Source organism: Eubalaena glacialis, chromosome 8 (genome assembly GCF_028564815.1).
Source record: "Eubalaena glacialis isolate mEubGla1 chromosome 8, mEubGla1.1.hap2.+ XY, whole genome shotgun sequence".
Lineage (NCBI taxonomy): Eukaryota > Metazoa > Chordata > Mammalia > Artiodactyla > Balaenidae > Eubalaena > Eubalaena glacialis.
The window spans coordinates 110,790,717-110,816,109 of record NC_083723.1 but is presented as its reverse complement, the minus strand read 5'-3'; the positions used below and the strand labels follow the sequence as shown (position 1 = coordinate 110,816,109).

Sequence of the window (25,393 nt, the reverse complement as noted above, 5' to 3'; positions counted from 1 at the left end):
GTCTTTTGGTGTTGTATGAATAAGTCATTTCAGAAGAAATCAAAAGTTCAGAGATTTTTTTTTTCATCTTGACAAAAATTAAATATAAATATCAAAGTGATTTTTAATTTTCTCTATTTTCTCTAGATTTCCTTCTAACTCTCTGAAAGATGTTCCAACTAAAGAAGATGGGATATCTAAAATCTGTAGTTTAGTACATGCACATGAACATGTAGGGGGTGGCACAGGGATAGAAGGACCAGGAGGGCTTTTCTTTCTCTTTCTTTTCTTTTTCATTTTACTGTGTAAGCATATGTTATCTTTCATCCACAGTTTTCAAAAAGCAGCATGAAGCTAGATTATTTGTCCCTTTGCAATTTCAAACGAAAGGTGGGTTGTCCATCCTTCTTTTTTGGTTGCTCTCCTGTATTTTTAGTTGGATGGGGGGCTGTTTGCATAGAGTCTTGCTGGTTGGATTCTTCAGTTTGCAGGCTCTTGTCTGCATCCTTCTCAGAACTTGAGGGAATAGTCTCCCATTTGCTGCTGATAGGTTTCATGTATCTAGTCTTTGTGGCCTTGACTCGAGAATGTTTTTTCCTCTTTTTGGGCCCTTTGAGAGGTGACAAACTTTCAAATGACTTCTGGGACACAGACTGGAGCCATTCTGAGGAGCTTACCATAAGAGTCCTTTGGCTTATCAAAGGGGCATTTCTGGGTGGTGTCCAAGATGTGCTGTATTTCTTTATGTAAGTAGATGGGTTTAGTCTAGGAAAGAAATGAAATATGTGAGTTTTTGCCCAATACGTACCATAAGTATTTGTAGTCCTTAGGTATTGTCATAGTATAAATCATATTTTTTTTTCCTTTTGGTGAAAAAAGGAAAAAATCAATATTGCTGATTTTTTCCTTCCATTCTCCCTTAAGATTCTTACCTTTATTTCTGTGGGAATGATCTAACTTCATTTCTGGTCATGAATTTTCAGCACTACTCCAATCTTGTATTTCTGAATGCCTAGAGGGTATGTTTATTTGGATACCTGCCCTGACCCCAGGCTTCCTAATATAACGGCCATTCTGGGCCTTAGCTCCTTACTTATGCATCTAGTTGAAGGAAATGTTCTCTAAAATTCTACTTTGCTCTAAAAACCTACTTTGTTTATTCTGTTAGAATCAACTCAGTATACATGCTCTAAATTTTTTCCCCCCTGTAGTCAGTAAAGGGATCGATATGAGTCCAAGAGAGGGAAGTTTTCCTCGAGAGGGAGGTTTTATAAATTACTAATTGTCGCTACCTAAAATCTCTCAGTTTTTCTTTAGAATTCCATTTTTTAACCATAGAATATCAACAGTATTTTAAATTAAACTCTTAATTTTGAGATAATTGTAGACCCACCTACAGTTGTAAGAAATAATATAGAGAGATGTAATGTACCCTTCACCCAGTTTCCCCTAAATGTAATATCTTGCAAAACTGTAAACAGTAACACAGTCAGGATATTGCCGTAGATATAGTCAAGATACAGAACAGTCCCCTCATGTTTCCCTTTTACTGTCATACCTACTTTCCTCCTTCCTCATCCCCTCCTTAATTCCTGCCAGTCAGTCTGTTGTCCAAATTACATAATTTTGTTATTTCGAGAATGTGGTTACCATATGTAACCTTTTGCGATTGGCTTTTTTCACCCAGCATAACTCTCTGGAGACTCATCCAGGTTGTTTTGTGTATCAGTAGTTCATTCCTCATTATTGAGTAGTAGTTCATGGCATGGATGTACCAGTTTGTTTAATGATTCATCCATTGAAGGACATGCGGATTGTTGCCAGTTTATGGCTGTTACAAATAGAGCTGCTATAAACGTTTGTGTACAGGTTTGTGAACATAAGGCTTCATTCCTCTGGGATTAATGCTCAGGAGAGCAATTGCTGGGTCATATGGTTGTTATATATTTGGTTTTAAAGAAACTGCCAAGCTATTTTCCAGAATGACTGTACTATTTTAGATTCCTACCAGCAGTATGTGAGTAACCCAATTTCTTTGCATCCTCATCAGCATTTGGTGTTCTCACTATTTTTTATTATAGCCATTCTGATAGGTGTGTGGTGATATCTCATTGTGGTTTTAATTGCATTTCCCTAATGGCTAATGATGTGGAACATCTTTTCATGGCTTATGTGCCATCTGTATATTCTGTATGGTGAAATATCAATTCATGTCTTTTGCCCATTTTCTAAATGAACTATTTGTTTTCTTACTGTTGAGTTTTTTTCCCTACTTGTGTGTTTTATGTTATTTTTATTATTATTATTTTATTTTTATTTTTTAAATTGAAGTATAGTTGATTTACAGTGTGTTAGTTTCTGGTGTACAGAAAGTGATTCAGTTATACATATATATATTGTTTTCATATTCTATTATGGCTTATTACAGAATATTGAATATAGTTCCTTGTGCTATACAGTAGGACCTTATTGTTTATTTATTTTATATATAGTAGTTTGTATCTGCTAATCCCAAACTCCTAATTTATCTCTCCCCCACTCCCTTTCCACTTTGGCAACCATAAGTTCGTTTTCTGTGTCTGTGAGTCTAGTTCTCTTTCATAAATAAGTTCATTTGTATCATTTTAGATTCCACATATAAGTGATATCATATGGTATTTGTCTTACTCTTCCTGACTTCACTTAGTATGATAATCTCTAGATCCATCCATGTTGCTGCAAATGGCATTATTTCATTATTTTTATGGCTGAGTAATATTCCATTGTATACATGTACCACATCTCCTTTATCCATTCATCTGTTGATGGACATTTGGTTGCTTCCATGTCTTGGCTATTTTAAATAGTGTTGCTCTGAATATTGGGGTGCATGTATCTTTTCAAATTAGAGTTTTTTCTGGATATATGCCCAGGAGTGGGATTGCTGGATCATATGGCAACTCTATTTTTAGTTTTTTAAGGAACCTCCATACTGTTTTCCATTGTGGCTGCACCAATTTACATTCCCACCAACAGTGTAGGAGGGTTCCTTTTTTCTCCACACCTTCTCCAGCCTTTATTATTTGTAGGCTTTTTTGATTAGTATGTGTCTCGGTGTGTTCCTCCTTGGGTTTATATTGTATGGGACTCTCTGCGCTTCCTGGACTTGGGTGACTATTTCCTTTCCCATGTTAGGGAGGTTTTTGACTATAATCTCTTCAAATATTTCTCAGGCCCTTTCTCTTTTTCTTCTTCTTCTGGGACCCCTGTAATTCAAATGTTGGTGCATTTAATGTTGTCCCAGAGGTCTTTGAGACTGTCCTCATTTCTTTTTGTTCTTTTTTCTTTATTCTGTTCCATGGAGAATTATACTAATTCTCTCAATCCTGGAGAATGTTCCATGTGCACTTGAAAAGAATGTGTATTCTGTGTGTGTGTGTGTTTTTTTTTTGGATGTAATGTCCTGAAAATATCAATTAAGTCTAACTGTTGTATTGTATCATTTAGGATCTCTGTTGCCTTATTGGTTTGACGTTTGGAAGATATGTCCATTGATGTCAGTGGGGTATTAAAGTATCCTACTATTATTATATCCCCGTCAATTTCTTACTTTATGTCTGCTGCTATTTGTTTTATATATTTAGGTGCTCCTATGTTGGGTGCATATATGTTAATGAGTACAATATCCTCTTCTTGTATTGATCCCTTTATCATTATATAATGTCCTTTATTGCCTTTCTTTATGGCCTTTGTTTTAAAGTCTATTTTGTCTGATATGAGTATTGCTACCCTTGTTTTCTTGTCATTTCCACTTACATGAAATTTCCTTTTCCATCACCTCACTTTAATCTGTGTGTGTCTTTCACCCTAAAGTGAGTCTTTTGTAGGCAGCATATTATAGGTTATGTTTTATTATTCAATCTGCCACTCTGTGTCTTTTGATTGGAGCATTTAGTCTATTGACATTTAAGCTAAATTTTTTAAAGGATTTTCTATTATTTGTTTATTTATTTATTTTTGGCTGCATCGGGTCTTAGTTGCGGTATGCGGGATCTTCGTTGAGGCATGTGGGATCTTTCGTTGTGGCACGCAGGCTTCTCTCTAGTTGTGGCATGCAGGTTTTCTCTCTCTAGTTATGGCGTGCAGGCTCCAGGGTGCGTGGGCTCTGTAGTTGTGGCGCGTGGGTTCCAGAGTGCATGGGCTCTGTAGTTTGCGGCACGCAGGCTCTCTAGTTGAGGCCCAGGAGCTCAGTAGTTGTGGTGCGTGGGCTTAGTTGCCCTGCAGCATGTGGGATCTTAGTTCTCTGACTAGGGATCGAACCCACGTCCCCTGCATTGGAAGGCGGATTCTTTACCACTGGACCACCAGGGAAGTCCCTAAGGTAATTATTGATAGTTATGAATATACTGCCATTTTAAACCTTGTTTTCCAGTTGATTTTGTATTTCTTCTTTATTCCTTTCTTTTTCTTTTTCCTTTTGTGGTTTGATGGTTTTCTTTTATATTATGCTTTTGCTCTATTCTTTTTGGTTTTTGTGGATCTATTTTAGGTTTTTGATTTGTGGTTACCCTGATTTTCAAGAATGTTAACCCATTACTATATCTACTTGCTTTAGACTGGTAGTCATATAGGCTCAAATACAATCTCAAAAAAAAAATCTACATTTTCTTACTTCCCTCCGACACATTCTATGATTTTGATGTCCTCTTTTACATCTTCATATTGATCCTTTTGCTATTCATTGTAGTTATAATCACTTTCACATATACAAATTAAAAAAAATTTTTTTTCTATTTGATCTGTATACTGGCTTATTTAAGTGATTTACTTTCCAATTGTGTTTATCTCTTTCCTATAGATTCTTCTTTTCTATTTAGAGAAGACCTTTCAATATTTCTTTTAGCATAGGTTTAGTATTCTTCTAATTTTTGCTTGTCTGAGAAAATTTTTTTTCCCATTGGATTTTTAATTTTTATGTATTTATTTATTTATTTTAACACCTTTATTGGTATAATTGCTTTACAATGTTGTGTTAATTTCTGCTGTATAACAAAGTGAATCAGCTATATGTATACGTATATACCCATATAACCATATCCCCTCCCTCTTGCGTCTCCCTCCCACCCTCCCTATCCCACCCCTCTAGGTGGTCACAAAGCATGGAGCTGATCTCCCTGTGCTATGCAGCTGCTTCCCACTAGCTATCTATTTTACATTTGGTATTTACGTATGTCAGTGCCAGTCTCTCACTTCGTCCCAGCTTACCCTTCCCCCTTCCAATGTCAAGTCCATTCTCTACGTCTGCGTCTTTATTCCTGTCCTGCCCCTAGGTTCTTCAGAACCTTTTTTTTTTTTTAGATTCCATATATATGTGTTAGCATACAGTATTTGTTTTTCTGACTTACTTCACTCTGTATGACCGACTCTAGGTCCATCCACCTCACTACAAATAACTCAATTTTGTTTCTTCTTATGGCTGAGTAACATTCCATTGTATATATGTGCCATATCTTCTTTATCCATTCATCTGTCGATGGGCATTTAGGTTGCTTCCATGACCTGGCTATTGTAAATAGAGCTGCAATGAATATTGTGGTGCGTGACTCTTTGAATTATGGTTTTCTCAGGGTATATGCTCAGTAGTGGGATTGCTGGGTCGTATGGTAGTTCTAGTTTTAGTTTTATAAGGAACCTTCATACTGTTCTCCATAGTGGCTGTATCCATTTACATTCCCACCAACAGTGCAAGAGGGTTCCTTTTCTCCACACCCTCTCCAGCACTTATTGTTTGTAGATTTTTTGATGATGGCCATTCTAACCGCTGTGAGGTGATACCTCATTGTAGTTTTGATTTGCATTTCTCTAATGATTAGTGATGTTGAGCATTCTTTCATGTATTTGTTGGCTATCTGTTTATCTTCTTTGGAGAAATGTCTATTTATGTCTTCTGCCCATTTTTGGATTGGGTTGTTTGTTTTTTTGATATTGAGCTGCATCAGCTGCTTGTAAATTTTGGAGATTAATCCTTTGTCAGCTGCTTCATTTGCAAATATTTTCTCCCATTCTGAGGGTTGTCTTTTGGTCTTGTTTATGTTTTCCTTTGCTGTGCAAAAGCTTTTAAGTTTCATTAGGTCCCATTTGTTTATTTTTGTTTTTATTTCCATTTCTCTAGGAGGTGGGTCAAAAAGGATCTTGCTGTGATTTATGTCATAGAGTGTTCTGCCTATGTTTTCCTCTAAGAGTTTTATATTTAGGTCTTACATTTAGGTCTTTAATCCATTGTGAGTTTATTTTTGTGTATGGTGTTAGGGTGTGTTCTAATTTCGTTCTTTTACATGTAGCTGTCTAGTTTTTCTAGCACCACTTATAGAAGAGGCTGTCTTTTCTCCATTGTATACTCTTGCCTCCTTTATCAAAGATAAGGTGACCATATGTGTGTGGGTTTATCTCTGAGCTTTCTCTCCTGTTCCATTAATCTATATTTCTGTTTCTGTGCCAGTACCATACTGTCTTGATTACTGTAGCTTTGTAGTATAGTCTGAAGTCAGGGAGCCTGATTCCTCCAGCTCCGTTTTTCTTTCTCAAGATTGCTTTGGCTATTCGGGGTCTTTTGTGTTTCCATACAAATTGTGAAATTTTTTGTTCTAGTTCTGTGAAAAATGCCATTGGTAGTTTGATAGGGATTGCATTGAATCTGTAGATTGCTTTGGGTAGTATAGTCATTTTCACAATGTTGATTCTTCCAATCCAAGAACATGGTATATCTCTCCATCTGTTTGTATCATCTTTAATTTCTTTCATCAGTGTCTTATAGTTTTCTGCATACAGTTCTTTTGTCTCCTTAAGTAGGTTTATTCCTAGGTATTTTATTCTTTTTGTTGCAGTGGTAAATGGGAGGGTTTCCCTAATTTCTCTTTCAGATATCTCATCAATAGTGTATAGGAATGCAAGAGATTTCTGTGCATTAATTTTGTGTCCTGCTACTTTACCAAATTCATTGATTAGCTCTAGTAGTTTTCTGGTAGCATCTTTAGGATTCTCTATGTATAGTATCATGTCATCTGCAAAGAGTGACAGTTTTACTTCTTCTTTTCTGATTTGGATTCCTTTTATTTCTTTTTCTTCTCTGATGGCTGTGGCTAAAACTTCCAAAACTATGTTGAATAATAGTGGTGAGAGTGGGCAACCTTGTCTTGTTCCTGATCTTAGTGGAAATGGTTTCAGTTTTTCACCATTGAGAACGATGTTGGCTGTGGGTTTGTCATAAATGGTCTTTATTATGTTGAGGAAAGTTCCCTCTATGCCTACTTTCCGGAGGGTTTTTATCATAAATCATTGTTAAATTTTGTCAAAAGCTTTTTCTGCATCTGTTGAGATTATCATATGGTTTTTATCCTTCAATTTGTTGATATGGTGTATCACATTGATTGATTTGCATATATTGAAGAATCCCTGCATTCCTGGGATAAACCCCACTTGATCATGGTGCGTGATCCTTTTAATGTGCTCTTGGATTCTGTTTGCTAGTATTTTGTGGAGGATTTTTGCCTCTATGTTCATCAGTGATACTGGCCTGTAGTTTTCTTTCTTTGTGACATCTTTGTCTGGTTTTTGTATCAGGGTGATGATGGCCTCCTAGAATGAGTTTGGGAGTGTTCCTCCCTCTTCTATATTTCGGAAGAGTTTTAGAAGGATAGGTGTTAGCTCTTCTCTAAATGTTTGATAGGATTTGCCTGTGAAGCCATCTGGTCCTGGGCTTTTGTTTGTTGGAAGATTTTTAATCACAGTTTCAATTTCAGTGCTTGTGATTGTTCTGTTTATATTTTCTATTTCTTGTTCAGTTTTGGAAGGTAGTGCTTTTCTAAGAATTTGTCCATTTCTTCCAGGTTGTCCATTTTATTGGCATATAGTTGGTTGTAGGAATCGCTCATGATCCTTTGTATTTCTGCAGTGTCAGTTGTTACTTCTCCTTTTTCATTTCTAATTCTATTGATTTGAGTCTTCTCTCTTTTTTTCTTGATGAGTCTGGCTAATGGTTTATCAATTTTGTTTATCTTCTTGAAGAACCAGCTTTTAGTTTTATTGATCTTTGCTATCATTTCCTTCATTTCTTTTTCATTTATTTCTGATCTGATCTTTATGATTTCTTTCCTTCTGCTAACTTTGGGGTTGTTTTTGTTGTTCTTTCTCTAATTGCTTTAGGTGTATGTTTGGTTGGTTTTTTTGAGATTTTTCTTGTTTCTTGAGGTAGGATTGTATTGCTGTAAAGTTCCCTCTTAGAACTGCTTTTGCTGCATCCCGTAGGTTTTGGGTCGTCGTGTTTTCATTGTCATTTGTTTCTAGGTATTTTTTGATTTCCTCTTTGATTTCTTCAGTGATATCTTGGTTAGTTAGTAGCGTATTGTTTAGCCTCCATGTGTTTGTACTTTTTACAGTTTTTTTCCTATAATTGATATCTAGTCTCATAGCGTTGTGATCAGAAAGGATACTTGATATGATTTCAATTTTCTTAAATTTACCAAGGCTTGATTTGTGACCCAAGATATGATCTATCCTGGAGAATGTTCCATGAGCTCTTGAGAAGAAGGTGTATTCTGTTGTTTTTGGGTGGAATGTCCTATAAATATCAATTAAGTCCATCTTGCTTAATATGTCCTTTAAAGCTTGTGTTTCCTTATTTATTTTCATTTTGGATGCTCTGTCCATTGGTGAAAGTGGGGTGTTAAAGTCCCATACTATGATTGTGTTACTGTCGATTTCCCCTTTTATGGTTGTTAGCATTTGCCTTATGTATTGAGGTGCTCCTATGTTGGGTGCATAAATATTTACAATTGTTATATCTTCTTGTTGGATTGATCCCTTGATCATTATGTAGTGTCCTTCTTTGTCTCTTGTAATAGTCTTTGTTGTAAAGTCTATTTTGTCTATGAGAATTGCTACTCCAGCTTCTTTTGATTTCCATTTGCATGGAATATCTTCTTCCGTCCCCTCACTTTCAGTCTGCATGTTTCCCTAGGTCTGAAGTGGGTCTCTTGTAGACAGCATATATACGGGTCTTGTTTTTGTATCCATTCAGCCAGTCTGTGTCTTTTGGTTGGAGCATTTAATCCATTTGTATTTAAGGTAATTATTGATATGTATGTTCCTATTACCATTTTCTTAATTGTTTTGGGTTTGTTTTTGTAGGTCTTTTCCTTCTCTTGTGTTTCCTGCCTAGATAAGTTCCTTTAGCATTTGTTGTAAAGCTGGTTTGGTGGTGCTATATTCTCTTAGCTTTTGCTTGTCTGTAAAGGTTTTAATTTCTCTGTCGAATCTGAATGAGATCCTTGCTGGGTAGAGTAATCTTGGTTGTAGGTTTTTCCCTTTCATCACTTTAAATATGTCCTGCCACTCCCTTCTGGCTTGCAGAGTGTCTGCTGAAAGATCAGTTGTTAACCTTATGGGGATTCCCTTGTATGGTATTTGTTGCTTTTTGCTTGCTGCTTTTAATATTTTTTTTTGTACTTAATTTTTGATAGTTTGATTAATATGTGTCTTGGCGTGTTTCTCCTTGGATTTATCCTGTATGGGACTCTCTGCACTTCGTGGACTTGATTGACTATTTCCTTTCCCATATTAGGGAAGTTTTCAACTATAATCTCTTCAAATATTTTTTGAGCCCCGTTTTTTTCTCTTCTTCTGGGACCCCTATAATTTAAATGTTGATGTGTTTAATGTTGTCCCAGAGGTCTGTGAGACTGTCCTCAATTCTTTTCATTCTTTTTTCTTTGTTCTGTTCTGCGGTAGTTATTTCCACTATTTTATCTTTCAGGTCACTTATCCGTTCTTCTGCCTCAGTTATTCTGCTATTGATTCCTTCTAGAGAATTTTTAATTTAATTTATTGTGTTGTTCATCATTGTTTGTTTGCTCTTTAGTTCTTCTAGGTCCTTGTTAAACGTTTCTTGTATTTTCTCCATTCTATTTCCAAGATTTTGGATCATCTTTACTATCATTACTCTGAATTCTTTTTCAGGTAGACTGCCTATTTCCTCTCCATTTGTTTGGTCTGGTGGGTTTTTACCTTGCTCCTTCATCTGCTGTTTATTTGTCTGTCTTCTCATTTTGCTTAACTTACTGTGTTTGGGGTCTCCTTTTCACAGGCTGCAGGTTCGTAGTTCCCGTTGGTTTTGGTTCTGCCCCCAGTGGGTAAGGTTGGTTCAGTGGCTTGTGTAGGTTTCCTGGTGGAGGGGACTGGTGCCTGCGTTCTGGTGGATGAGGTTGGATTTTGTATTTCTGATGGGCAGGTCCGCATCCAGTGGGGTGTTTTGGGGAATCTGTGACCTTATTATGATTTTAGGCTACCTCTCTGCTAATGCGTGGGGTTGTGTTCCTGTCTTGCTAGTTGTTTGGCATGGGGTGTCCAGCACTGTAGCTTGCTGGTCATTGAGTGGAGCTGGGTCTTAGTGTTGAGATGGATATCTCTGGGAGAGTTTTCGCCGTTTGATGTTACGTGGATCTGGGAGGTCTCTGGTGGACCAGTGTCCTGAACTCGGTTCCCTCACCTCAGAGGCACAGGCCTGATGCCCGGCTGGAGCACCAAGACCCTGTCATCCACACGGCTCAGAATAAAAGGGAGAAAGAAAGAAAGAAAGAGAGAGGGAGGGAGAGGGAGAGGGAGAGGGAGGAAAAATAAAATAAATTTATTAAAATAATAAATTATTATTAAAAATTAAAAATATTAAAATGTAATTAAAAAAAAGAAAGAAAGAAGAGAGCAACCAAACCAAAAAACAAATCCACCAATGATAACAAGTGCTAAAAACTATACTGAAAAAAAAAAAAACAAAAAACCGGACAGATAGAACCCTAGGACAAATGGTAAAAGCAAAGCTATACAGACAAAAGCACACAAAGAAGCATACACATACACACTCACAAAAGGAGAAAAAGGAAAAAAATATATATATCATTGCTCCCAAAGTCCACCGCCTGAATTTTGGGATGATTCGTTGTTTATTCAGGTATTCCACAGATGCAGGGTACATCAGGTTGATTGTGGAGATTTAATCCGCTGCTCCTGAGGCTGCTGGGAGAGATTTCCCTTTCTCTTCTTTGTTTGCACAGCTCCTGGGGTTCAGCTTTGGATTTGGCCTCACCTCTGCGTGTAGGTCACCTGTGGGCATGTTCCCGCTCAGACAGGGTGGGGTTAAAGAAGCAGCTGATTAGGGGGCTCTGGCTCACTCAGGCAGTGGGGAGGGAGGGGTATGAAATGCCGGGCGAGCCTGCAGTGGCAGAGGCTGGCATGATGTTGTAACAGCCTGAGGCATGCCATGTGTTCTGCCTCTGCATGACGTTGTAACAGCCTGAGGCATGTCATGTGTTCTCCCGGGGAAGTTGTCCCTGGATCATGGGACCCTGGCAGTGGCAGGCTGCACAGGCTCCCAGGAGGGGAGGTGTGGATAGTGACCTGTGCTTGCACACAGGGTTCTTGGTGGCTGCAGCAGCAGCCTTAGCGTCTCATGCCCGTCTCTGGGGTCTGCGCTGATAGCCGCGGCTCGTGCCCATCTCTGGAGCTCATTTAGGCGGTCCTCTGAATCCCCTCTCCTCGTGCACCCTGAAACAATGGTCTCTTGCATGTTAGGCAGGTCCAGATTTTTTCCCGGACTCCCTCCCAGCTAGCTGTGGCGCATTAGCCCCCTTCAGGCAGTGTTCACGCAGCCAACCCCAGTCCTCTCCCTGGGATCTGACCTCCGAAGCCGGAGCCTCAGCTCCCAGCCCCCACCTGCCCCAGCAGGTGAGCAGACAAGCCTCTCAGGCTGGTGGGTGCTGGTCAGCACTCATCTTCTGTGTGGGAATCTCTCTGCTTTGCCCTCTGCACCCCTGTTGCTGCGCTCTACTCTGTGGCTCCGAAGCTTCCCCCCCACCACCCCCCCGTCTCCATCAGTGAAGGATCTTCCTAGTGTGTGGAAGCTTTTCCTCCTTCACAGCTCCCTCCCAGAGGTGCAGGTCCTGTCCCTATTCTTTTGTCTCTGTTTTTTCTTTTTTCTTTTGCCCTACCCAGGTATGTGGGGAGTTTCTTGCCTTTTGGGAAGTCTGAGGTCTGCTGCCAGCGTTCAGTAGGTGTTCTGTAGGAGTTGTTCCACATGTAGATGTATTTTTGATGTATTTGTGGGGAGGAAGGTGATCTCCACGTCTTACTCCTCCACCATCTTGAAGGTCCTCCTGTCTGAGAAATTCTTGATCCCTTCTATTCTAAATGATAATCTTGCTGGGTAGAGTATCCTAGGTTATAGGGTTTTCCCTTTCAGGACTTTGAATATATCGTGCCACTCCCTTCTGACCCACAGAGTATCTGCAGAGAAATCAGCTGATAGTCTTATGGGGAATTCCTTGTAACTGACTCTGTTTTTATCTTGCTGTCTTTAGAATCTTTTCTTTATCTTTTAAATTTTGCCCTTTTAATTATGCTATATCTTGGTGTGGGTCTGTTTGTGTTCATCTTGTTTGGGACCCTCTGTGCTTCCTGTACCTGGATATCTGTTTCCTTCTCTAGATTTCAGGAAATTTCAGCCATAATTTTTTTCAAATACATTTTTGATCCCCTTTTCTCTTTCTTCTCCTTTTGGCATCCCTATTATGCATATATTGGAACATTTTATATTATCCCATAGGTCTCGTATACTGCTTTTTTTTTTTTCCATTGGTCTTTCTGTCCGCTGTTTTGATTGAGTGATTTCCATATTCTATCTTGCAGATCAATTATTCATTCTTCTGCCTTATTCAGTTTGCTATTTTATTGCCTTTACCTCAGCTTTTGTCTTGGCAAATGCATTTTCTAATTTTACTTGGTTTCTAAAGTTTCTAGTTCCTTTTACAGTAATCTGCATTTCTATCAATAGCCTTTCTTAATTCCTTCAGTATTTTTATTACCTCTTTGAACTCAGAGTCTAATAGACTAGATAGATCTATTTCATTGTTCTTTCAGGGTAAATTCTCTTGATATTTTAATTGAGAGTGGTTCCTCTGCTTCTTCATTTTACTTATATTCCTCTGACTCTGTGAGTTTAGGAGAAGCAATTATCTGTTGTGGTCTTGAATGGCTGTTTTTATGTGGGAGTGTCCTGTGTAGCTTGCATGAGTCTAATATTTTTGGTTTGAGGGCTGTGTTTAAATTTTTTCCAATATTATAGCTTGCTTTTTATCCTCTTAACGGTCTTTCAAAGGGCAAACGCTGTTATTTTGATAAATTCCAACTTATCAAGTTTTCTTTTATGGATCATGCTTTTTGTCCAGTTCTAGATTCTGAAGGTTTTCTTTTTTTCTAAAAGTTTTATAGGTTCATGTTGTGCAGTTAAGTCCATGATCTATTTTGAGTTATTTTTTTGTATAAGGTATGAGTTTAGGTCAAGGTTCATTTATTTGGCCTGTGGATGTTTAATTGCTGCAGCAAGATTGGTTAAACAGGCTCTTTCTGCTCCATTGAGTTGCTTTTGCATTTTTGTCAAAACTAGTCAAGGATATTTGTATAGGGTCTATTTCTTGGTTCTTTATTTGGTTCCATTGATATGTATGTCTATTCCTCTTCCCATACTATATTCTCTTAATTATTGTTGCTATATTAAAGGTCTTTAAATCAGATAGACTGATTCTTTCCATGTTATCTTTCTTTTTCAAAATTGTTTTTGCTATTTTAATACCTTTGTATATATATTTTAGGATAATCTTTTCTATATCTACAAAAAGTCTTGCTGGGATTTTGATAGGAATTACATAAAACTTGTATATCAATTTGGGAAGAACTGACATCTTTACTCAGTTGGGTTTTCTAATCCATGAACATGCTATGTGTGTCATTTTTCTGTTTTGAATTTCATCTCTTTATTATTCCCTTCCTTTTACTTGCTTTGGGTTTATTTTGCTCTTCTTTTTATAGGTTCTTACAGTTGGAGCTTATTGGTTTGCGATTTTTCCTCTTAATGTATGTGTTTAGTTCTATAAATGTCCTTCCCAGCCCTGCTTTAGCTGCATCCCACAAATTTTGATATATTGTCTTCATTTTCATTCGTTTCAGTGTATGTTTTTATTTCCTTTGAGACTCATGAATTGACTCATGAATTTTTCATAAGCATGTTGTACAATTTTCAAGTGTTCGTGAGTTTTTCTGTTATCTTTGTGCATTGATTTCTAGTTTGATGCCATTGTGGTAAGAGAATATGCTTTATATGATTTAAATTCTTTTAAATATGTAGAGGTTTGTTTTACGGCCAGGATATAGTCTATCTTGATATATGCTGCATGCATACTTGAAAAGAATGTGTATTCATCTGTTGTTGAGTGGAGTACACTATAAATGCAAATTACATTTTGTTGGTCAGTGGTGTTGAATTCTTTTACATCCTTATTGCATTTCCATTTAGTGATTTGATCATTTGTGGATTTGTCTATTTCTCCTTTCAATTTTTGCTTCACATATTTTGTAGTTCTATAATTTTGTGCATACACATATAAGATCACTATGTGTTCTTAGTTGGTTGACCTTTTTATCATTATATAATGTCCCTCTCTGTCTCTGGTAATTTTCTTTGCTCTGAAACCCACTTCGTCTTATATTAACATAGTCACTCCTGCTTTCATTTATTGTTTTCATGATATGTTGTCCTTTATCCTTATACTTTCAGCCTGCCTACACTGTCATATTTGAAATGAGTTTCTTGTGGACTGCATATCACTGGGTAATATTTTTAAATTCACTCTTCTAATCTCTGTCTTTTAATTGTTGTATTTAGACCATTTACATTTAATATAGTTATTATCTTAGGACATAAGCCTGCCTTTTTGTTTTGTTTTTTGTTTCTGTTTGTTCTCAGGTTTTTCTCATTGTTTCCTTTTTCCTGCCTTCCTGTGAATAATGTGAATACTTGGGGGAATTCCATTTTTATTTATCTGTAGTGTTTTTGAGTGTATCTTTTTGAATAGGTTTTTGAGTGGTTACTCTAAATATTACATTACATATGAATAACTTATATCTCATGGTGTAATTTTACCAGTTTGAGTGGAGTGTAGATATCTTATCTCCCTTTATCTCCCTTTACCTTCTAATATTTATAATTGTCTTAAATATTTCCTTTATATACATTTAGAACTATATCAATGTTATAATTTTTGCTTCAACCATCAAAATATTTTACAAAACTCAAGAAGAGAAGGAAATCCCATTATATTTACCTGTACATTTGCTCAGTATGTTATTTATTTCCTGATGTTCCTCCTTTAATTATTTTCTATCTGTTGAGAAAAATTCCATTAGCCATTCTTTTAGTGTAGGTCTTTTAGTGAAAAATTCTCTTAGTTTTCCTTCATCTGAACATTTCTTGAGTTCTCCTTTATTTTTGCTGGGTGTAGGATTATGGGTTGACAGTTCCTTTCTTTCAATAATTGAAAACATTGTGCCACTTCTAGCCTCCATAGTTTATTTATTTATGTATTTGGCTGCGCTGGGTCTTAGTTGTGGCACGTGGGATCTTTGTTGCCATGTGCAGGATCTTCATTGCAGCATGCAGACTCTTAGTAGCGGCATGTGAACTCTTAGTTGTGGCATGCATGTGGGATCTAGTTCCCTGACCAGGGATTGAACCTGGGCCCCTTGCATTGGGAGCGTGGAGTCTTAACCACTGGACCACCAGGGAAGTTCCATAGCCTCCATAGTTTTTGATGAGAAATCTACTGTAATTCAAATTGTTTTCCTCTATAAATAAGGTGTCATTTTTCTCTGGCTGCTCCAAGAGTTTTTCTTTTTCTTTAGTTTTCAGAAGTTAAATTTTGGTTTATTGGGACTTCCCTGGTGGTGCAGTGGGTACGAATCTGCCTGCCAATGCAGGGGACACGGGTTCAATCCCTGGTCCGGGAAGATCCCACGTGCCGCGGAGCAGCTAAACCCGTGCACCACAACTGCTGAGCCTGCGCTCTAGAGCCCATGAGCCACAACTGCTGAGCCCAGGGACTGCAACTACTGAAGCCCGCATGCCTAGAGCCTGTGCTCTGCAACAAGAGAAGCCCGTACACAGCAACAAAGAGTAGCCCCCGCTCGCCGCAACTAGAGAAAGCACGTGAGCAGCAACAAAGACCAACACAGCCAAAAAAAAAAAAAATTTTTTTTTTGGTATATCTTGGCATGGATTTCTTTGGGTTTATCCTGTTAGTGGTTTGCTCAGCTTTTTGATCTGTAGGTTTATGTCTCTTGCCAAATTTGGAGTACCTTTGAGTACCTTCTCAGCCTTGCTGTTTTCTCCTCTCTTCCTGGGACTCTGATAATATGAATGTTAGATCTTGTTTTATAGTCCCACAGGTCTCTGAGGCTCTGTTCATTGTATTTCCAGTCTGTTTTTTCTCTCTGATGTTCAGGTTGGGTTATTTCTGTAGTTCTATCTCTTCCAGTTCATAGATTCTTTCCTCTGTCCCCTCAATTGTGCTGTTGAGTTCAGCCACTGAGCTTTTAATTTCAGTTATTGTGTTTTTCCATTCAAAAATTTCCCTTTGGTTCTTCTTATTACCTTCTATTTCTTTCTCTCCTTCTCTGTCTACCCGCCCCCACTTTTTTTTTTCCCCACTGAGGCTTTATATTTTCTTTCATTTGTTTCAAGTGTGTTCGTGTTTGTTGAAGCATTTTTTATCATGACTGTTTTAAAAATCTTTTTCAGAAAATTCTATCATCACTGTCATCTCATTGTTTGCATTTACTGATTATTTTTTCTAATCAGTTTTAATCTTCTTGGTTCTTGGTATGATGATTTATTTCTGATTAAAACATGGACATTCTCATATTATGTTATGAGAGTCTGGATCTTATTTAAACCTTCTGTTTTAGCTGACTTTTTGTAACTGCTGTAGCAGGGGTGAGACCTCATTACTGACAGATGGAAGCAGAAGCCCAGGTTCCCCACTTGGACTCCACTGACACCAGAGGGGAGGAGCTTCTCATTCCTGCTGGACAGGTGTGGGAGTTTCATCTCCCCATGTAGCCTCCACTGATACTATGGTAGAGGTGGTCTCATTACTGCTGGGCATTGGTAAAAGTTCTGACTCTCCACTAGATCTACTCTGACACCACCGTAGTGGGGAGGGGGAAAGACACCTCATTTTTGTCCAGTGGGTGTGGAAGTCTAGGTTCCCCACATGGTGTCCAATGACACCCAGGGGAGGGGGTCTTTACAGGCCAGTGGGGATGAAAGTCCTGACTTGGTACTTGCCCTTCTTTGACACAACCTACAAGGGGGGGTTGAGAGGCCTCATTATAATCTTATAAGAGTGGAAGTCTAGACCCCTCACTCTGCTTCTGCTTATGTGGGTGGGAGTGGAGCCACTGTTTATCTGTAGTGTTTGGCTGGAGTAGTGCAGTTTTTAATCTATATGTTTTCTATTTTGGTAGGTCATCCTTTTCCTGGTAGGTCTTTTGGTCGTATAGTGCAGGCTTTTATTGTCTTCTTTTCTTTTTTTCTTGGTCTGTGTCCATTGGTGTTTCTATGTTGGTGGCTTCTTCAGCTCCAGTTCTTGGATATATGAGGCAAAAAGAAAACCCAGGCCACTCACCACTGTGTTGTCATTTTTTGGCTCTTGAGGTCCCTAGCTAGTCTACCTTCTTTTCTCCACCTTTCAAAGTTATCTTATGTTTGTTTTATATGTAATGTCTAGGGTCTTTAATTGTTTTTAGTGGAAGAATAGGGAAAATACATTTACTTCATCTTCCTGGAAGTGAAAAATCTCTCCAATTTGATTTTGATTTGCATAATCTTTCTCAAGAATTTTCATCATTTGCAGATGGAATACCAAACATGAGATTTATTCCTCCATGTTTGACCTCTGACCAATGTTTGATCAGAGATACATTTAAGAGATGTAAATCATCTTGCTAATATGCTATTGATTAGTAATCCACCTATATACCCTATTAATTTTCACATAAGAACAAAACAGTTTAAGTTCCAGTCTTATAATTATATTCAGATTTTATATCCTTAAGCATGATAATTCTGCAGGCTGTTCCAATATGTTAAGTAGTCTTTCCTTAGTCGAAACTTGGATTGATGCCTAAAATTGTTTAGCAAAGGTGTGATCTTTTCATTCTTTGCTTATTCTTACTCTACCCTGTAATCATGAAATCGTATGTCAGTGTGTTGAGCCAGTCAGGTAAAGGATATAGAAAACAGAGAAAAGGCAGCCATAAAGTAATAAGTTGTAAGAGCAAAAAATATCAATTTTGATGATGTTAAATATGTAGTGAGATCATCTGTTAAGAATGGTTTTGCTTTCGGCTTTCCTAATTTTTCTTATTTCCACCTATACCTGTATTAGATACTTCTGGAAAGTGTCCAGCCCAGGCAAAGTTTTCCCTTCCTGGGAACTGCCTCTAGATCCACAAGGGTAGGGCTTCAGTCAGCCATGTTTGCAACTATTTGACCTCTACCCACTGGAATAGTTGCCAGTCAGATTATCTTTCCTATAATTTAGAATTGGGAATGACAGATAGTGAGTCAGTGTTTTAAGTGAAACTGCTGTAGGGTACAAATTTGTGAGTCAGGGGTGTGAAGACTTTTCTGCAGAGAGAGAAAAGCAGAGACTGAAGATGGATAGCTTTCCATTCCCAGTTCCAGGCCTTTCCTGAGTCCTGCCTGAGTTCATTCTCTCCCTTATTTCCATGAATAGCCTTATATTTTCTTAAAATTCTTCCCCCTTACCCTATGTTATGCTTTTTGATTAAGTTAGCTTGAATTATTTTGTTACATGTAACCAAAGAGTTCTTAATTAATAAAGACTACCATTTATTTACACCTTCAGGTTCTGGCCAGACCACAATGAGTACATGTCTAGGTTCAAAGTATATAAGGAATCTCTTGTGAAGATAATGCCTAAAAATCAAGCGATGGCCGAATTGTCACTTCTCAGACCCCTTGCTTATATCCAGATTCTCAACTTCTCAGTTTCTTTGCCTAGGTCCATTGTATTTTGTTATTAATTTTCTGATTTTTGATTTTGCTGATATTATCATACTTGATCCCTAGTTTGCCTGTACTGTTTGCTTCTCTCATATTAGCTGACCTATTAGGTTCAATTTCTTTCAGGCACTGCCTTCCCCAGCATGATAGCTACCCCATCCCACTAGAAACTGCCACCAATTGCCTATTTTTGTAGTTTTTATTGACTTTGATGATTATACAGCAAAGAAATAGGCATTAATAAAAATTTAGAAAAAAATCAGGAAGAGGAGTATCATATCATACTCTGCCAATACTTTTTCAATGGTTACGATAATCACTGTTGAGAATTTGTGCTTCCAAAGTTTTTTCTAGGTATATATGTGTTTGAGTATGTACAGTATGCACACATTAAATATATATACATAATCTATAAATGCAACCATACCAAATCAAACTGGTCTGCAGCTTTTATTCACATATATTGTGAACATCATTTCATGTTAAAATATACACTGATATATTTAATAGTTACATAATCTTTCACTTTATGGATGTACTATAATTTATTTAAGCAATCTTCTATTGTTGGACATTTAGATTCATTTTTCTTTTTCTTTGGCTCTTATAAGCAATACTGAAATGAACATCACTACAGAAATCTTCTAGCCCTTTCCTAGGTTTTTTTCCTTAGGATCAGTTTCTAAAAGTGGAATTTCTTAGTCAAAACGAATGTAGATATTAAGGATTTTTCATATATTATTGGATTGCCTTCCAGAAATTGTACCCATTTATATTCCAACAATCAGTGAATGAATTCTTCCATTGAGAGACAAAAATGAAGAGAATTTCATTATTGTTTTAATTTTCACTCCTTGGATTTAAGTGAGATTGAACATTTTAAAATGATCATTGGCCATTTTTTTTTTTTTTTTCTTTTGTGAATTTCTGGTTCATAGCCTTTGCCCATTTTCCTATTAAAATATTCATAATTTTATCATTGATTTGTAGGCAGTCTTTGAACATTAAGTATATTGGTCCTCTGTTTTTCATTTATATTATGAAATGTCAAAGCATACTGATGAAGGACTCTGCAGTCAAAATGTCTAGTTAGGGTTGAATCCAATTGCTACCTATTGGCTGTGTGACCTTGAACAAATTGCTTAACCTCTTTGTACCTCAGTTTCCTTATGTGTAGAATATAAAATGTGTTTGTGTGTATAAACACAGAATAGTGTGTAGCACATAGAAATACTTTATCAAAATTTGTTGATAATATTAGTATTATATTTATCGTTTTCAGCTTGTCATTGTCTTACTTTTATTTATATGAGTTTCCTTTTGGCCTTAGTGATGGCTCTTTTTTATAATCTTGAAAAGAAATCTGGTCTTATCCTTCCTGCTTTCCTCTGAATATCCATAAGCTGAAGTAGCTCCGGTTAATTATTTCTAATTCCGGTTGCCCCCTAGGATTATAAGGTTTAAACACACCTAAGAAATTTCAAGTCAGGCTGTGGTCATACTTTATTAATGCATACTTTATTCATAGATCCAAATTAATGAATGGTTTCATGTAAACAAACAATCAAATAAGGCCTGAAAACCTACTCCTTCACATATCCAATGTTTTCTTAAGGCTTTGGGCCTTTCTCCCTTTGTCAAACATGGTGTAGCTGTCAGTATTTTTAAGAGCCTATGTTTGTTTCTTAGGATAATGAATTTAATAAGCCTTGTTTCCTTATAAAAGAGCGTATGTATTAAATAGCTAAGAATGACAAAATTGTATTGACTTACTTATTGGATTGAGTATCTGTTTTCTCTGAGTAGTTTGCACATTTTTAGTGCTTTTCATGATGGGGAGCAAATACTGCAATATTTCTTGAGTTTCAGCTGTTTTTTTATTGCTGTAGATTCTTTTTTCATCATCTGTCCAGTTTACTCCAGGCTTCTTGCTTTGGAAAGATGGACATTCTTTCATATTGCTTTTTAAGTTGTACTGGAGATCTGGGGAGCAACCATAAAAATATGTATAGATATATAAACTGAATTGATTAAGCAGTTACATATTGAGCATTATCTGCTAAACATTCTATCTAAAAATTCTTATCCATCTGAAGCTTATACTTTAATTATGAGGCAGAAAATAAACAAACAAATAAGATATCTATGTCAGATAATAAAAAATTTACGGGAGAAAATAAAGCTGGGAAGGGGAATAGAGAATTCTTGGGGGAGGGGCTGATTTCTGTTCTTTAAAAGGTGTTCAGAGAAGGCCTCCCTGCGAAGCTTCCACGTCAAAGGAGTTAGGGAACGAGTCAAGCAGCTATCAGAGGGAAGAGCGTTCTAGGCAAGGGGAATAGTAAGTGCAAAGGCCCTGAGCTAGGAGCATGGTAGTGTGTTCAAGGAACACCAAGATGGGACAAGTGACTAAAGCAGAATGAACAAAGGGAAAGATATAAGGTAATATGAGCTCAGATAGGTAACTTGGACTTAGTTCACATAAGGCCTCACAGGCCATTGTAAGGACTTTGATTTTTACTGAGTGTGAAATAGGGAGCCACTGGAAGGCTTTGAAGAGTGTCACATCTGAGATTTGCTCTAAGAGGATCATGCTGGTTGATGAGTTGAGAACAGATTGAACAGGGGTAAGGGTAAACAGGCAGGGAGATCTTTTAGAAGGCTACTGAAATAATTTAGGAGAGAGGATGGTAGCTTGGACCGGGGTGGTGGCAGTTGCCAGAAGGGTGAGAAGTGAGTGGGGGAGGGAAGTATCCTGAATATATTTTGGGATTTTCTAATGAATTAGATGTGGGGTGAGAAAAGAAGAGTGAAATCAGCGGTGGCTCCAAGGCTTCTGTTTGAGGAAATAGAAGGATGGAGATATAGTGAAAACTATGGTAAGAGCATGTTAGAAATCCCTTCTTTATTAGATGATATGAAGGAATTATTGTTTATTTTGTTAATTGTGATAAGAGTATAATAACATTAAAATGTGTAGAAAACTGTTTTAAAAAATAAAGTTCATTTTAAAAGTGTTTATTCCACCCCATACCCATTAGGATGGCTATTGTCAAAAAACAGAAAATAATAAGTGTAGGCAAGGATGTGGGGAGATTAAAACCCTTGTGCAGTGTTGGTTGGAATGTAAAATGGTGTAGTCAATATGGAGAACAGTATGGTGGTTCCTTAAAAAATTGAAAATAGAATTACCATATGATCCAGCAATTCCACTTCTGGGTATATTCCCCGAAGAACTGATAGCAGTGTCTTGAAGAGTTATTTGTACATCCATGTTCATAGTAGCATTATTCACAATAGCCAAAAGGTGGAAGCAACCCAAGTGCCCATCGATGGATGAATGGATAAGCAAAATGTGGTATATATACAATGGAATGTCATTCAGCCTTAAAAAGGAAGGAAATTCTGACACCTGCTACAACATAGATGAACCTTGAGGACATTATGCTAAGTGAAATAAGCTAGTCACAAAAAGACAAATACTGTATTTGTCTTCCAAATATTTGATTCCACTTATATGGGATCCCGAGAATAGTCAGTCAAAGTAGGATAGTTGCCAGGGGCTGGGAGGAGGGAGGAATGGGCAGTTGTTGTTTAATGGGTATGGCGTTTCAGTTTTGCAAGACAAAAATAGTTCTGGAGATTGTGTGCACAACAGTGTGAATGTACTTAACACTGCTGAACTTGACACTTAAAAAGAGTTAAGATGGTAAATTTTATGTCATGTGTATTTTAACACAATTTAAAAAAATTCAATATACAGAGGTAGAGAGAGGGGGGAAAAAAGAACCCTAAGTAAAGCCTGAAGGAGAATAGGTAGACATTTTAAAGGATGTAGCAGTGTTACTTATAATTATGATGCCTAAATTGATATGTAGACAGCATAAGAAAAAGTAGAATACACTTAGAATAAAAGCAAGAAATACATTATGCTTTGTTTATCTAGTTAGAGATATACACTGAACTATTTATGGGCAAAACAATATGATTTGCTGACTTTGCTTTAACTACCTTAGCAAAAAAAAAAAAAAAGCAGTGGGAATATAGATGAAACAAGAATAGCAGGATGCTGATAACTATTAAGGGTGGGTGACGGGCACCAGTGGTTCATTATTCTATTCTACTTTTGTTTATGCTTGAAATATCCACAGTAATGCTTTTAAAAAAGGAATTATCCATTAATAAAAAGAAAGGAAACAGATGACTAAAGCACTCACTGAATTAAGCTAGACTTGAAAGACAATGATTGAGGGTATGTATGATTACAATATCTGGCAGTGCTGGCAAATAAACTGAATTTACCTACAGTCTCTTGAGAAGCCATTCCTAGGCCATTCAACAAATACTCACTGAATCATTATTATGTATCCGGCATTTTGTTTGGTTTGGTAAATAGGTATGAAAAATATAGTCCTTGCCTTTAATATGCCAACAGTTGGGACTAGAGAGAGAGAAGTAAAGCATCAATTAGAATATATATCTATAGAGATAAGGCAAGGTACTTACTAAAGGACTGCTGAAGAGGGACTTCTAGCCATACTTAGAGCTGGAAAAGGAAATATTCCTAATTCCTAATTAATCTGAGTCTTGATGCATAGCTATGTCAGCTAAGTTAAAAAAAAAAAAGGGTAGTAATCTAGATAGTGGGACTAACATGGCACATTCAGGAAATCACAAGTATGGTTTAGAATGACTAGAAATCAGGTAGGTGTGAATAAGTTGTTCAAAACTAGAGATCTTGTCTGTAATAATAGTACTTTTGGGAGATTTCCTGAGACAGGAATAGTTTGTGACTGGTAGATGCTTAATGTTTTAAAAATGGAATTGTTAGGCCATTGTTTTTATTGTTAAAAATGGAAATGTTAGGCCATTGAAAACTTTATACATGGAAGTGATATAATTAGATGTGCATTTTTGAAAGATCACACTGGCAACCAGGAGGATGACAGGTTGAAGAAAAGTGAGAGTTGAGGCAGAGAGACAAGTTAGGAGGCTAATGCAGTAATTCAAGGGAGGCAGAAAGGGAGTCTGAACTAAAGGAGCAGCGGTATGATGAAGAAATGCAGAGTCAAGAGAATCTTTGAGGGCAAATTGATAGAGCTTCTCATTGTTGGATACCAAAGAGATGTAGAAGATTAGGATATGTCTTGGGCTATTATTTAGATAACCGGAGGACAGCAGTATTATTGACTGAGAAACGGAATGCAGCAGGAGAAAGAGATCTGCAGTGGGCAAGTTGGATTAGAAGTATCTGTGAGGAAAAACAGAAGGATAATTCCAGTAGGCACAGTATGGAATTCAGAAGAGATGCCTATATTGATGATTAAAAAAATATGATCATGATCAGCACTTGTTTGTGGAAGCTACAGGTATAGATGAGAGCGCTCGGAAATAAAGTATGTGGTGAGAAGAGGAGAGACCAAAGGATGGAATACTGGGGAAGAGCCCACTTAAAATTCAGGCAGAGGAAGTGAAGCCCATGTAGGACACCAAACATGAATGGGCAGAGAAACAGGACTAAAAGAGAGAGAAGTTCCACAGATACGTCTGTTGGAATTGCTCAGTGAATGAAGGGAGAGAGAGTTTTAAGTCTCTGGAATTAACCAACAGTAGAGAAGTCAGGTATGATAAGAGCTGATGACTTTGGAAATAATTTCATTGTTATGGTGAGAAGCTAGATTGTAGTAGGTGGAGAATTATACAGGTGAGGAGGTGAAAGAAAATTTATAGCCCTAAATGTATATATTATAAAGAAAGGGACAACAGCAAAAAATAAGAAAAGATAACTCTCTCTGAAATGATTTACTTCAGTAAAAAAGAAGATTGTAGAATTTTTATTCATATGTCATCAGGATTCATCAGGACATGTTAAAAGATAATATAATAAAAAAGCCATGAGAATCTCAGCTCAGGGAAGATGGGAAAGATGAGAAACAAATTTTAAATTAAGCAGTGTGGTGGCAGCAGTGGGGAAAACTGAAAAACAAATCTCCCTGTTGCAGCAAAATTCTGTAAATACTAACTGTCTCCAATTTCTCTCCTCCTATTTTAAAATACACTTTAATTAGACTTGTACCTTTATCATTCTACTGAAATTTCTCTGATCAAGATCCCACATAAAACCTCCATGTTGTAAAATCCAATAGTAAATCCACTTGACTTAATCAGAAGCATTAGACTTGGCTGCTTATTCCCTTCTCTTTGATACACTTTCTCACTTAGCTTCCAGGACAACACATTCTCTTGCTTTTCCTCCTACCCCAGAGGGGGCTTCTTAGTCTTCTTTTGTTGGGTTCTTACTCTTTTCCTGATCCATCAGTGTTGGAGTTCCCAAGGACTTGCTCCTTAACCCTCTTCTATATCTACACTCACTTAAATCTCATCCAGCTTCATGCCTTAAAATACTATCTATAGGCTGAAAATTCCCAAATCTATCTTCAGCCCAGATCTCTTCGCTGAATGCTGGAC

General features: G+C 37.2%; 1 protein-coding gene across 1 annotated transcript in view; it reads right to left on the bottom strand.

The window, feature by feature from the left end:
• Positions 1 to 338: 338 nt before the first annotated feature.
• Positions 339 to 25,393, bottom strand: part of AGBL3 (AGBL carboxypeptidase 3) — a 120,813-nt gene continuing 95,758 nt past the window's right edge. Inside the window, 1 exon segment of the mRNA XM_061198260.1 lies at positions 339 to 744. Coding sequence (XP_061054243.1) covers positions 339 to 744 — 406 coding nt within the window.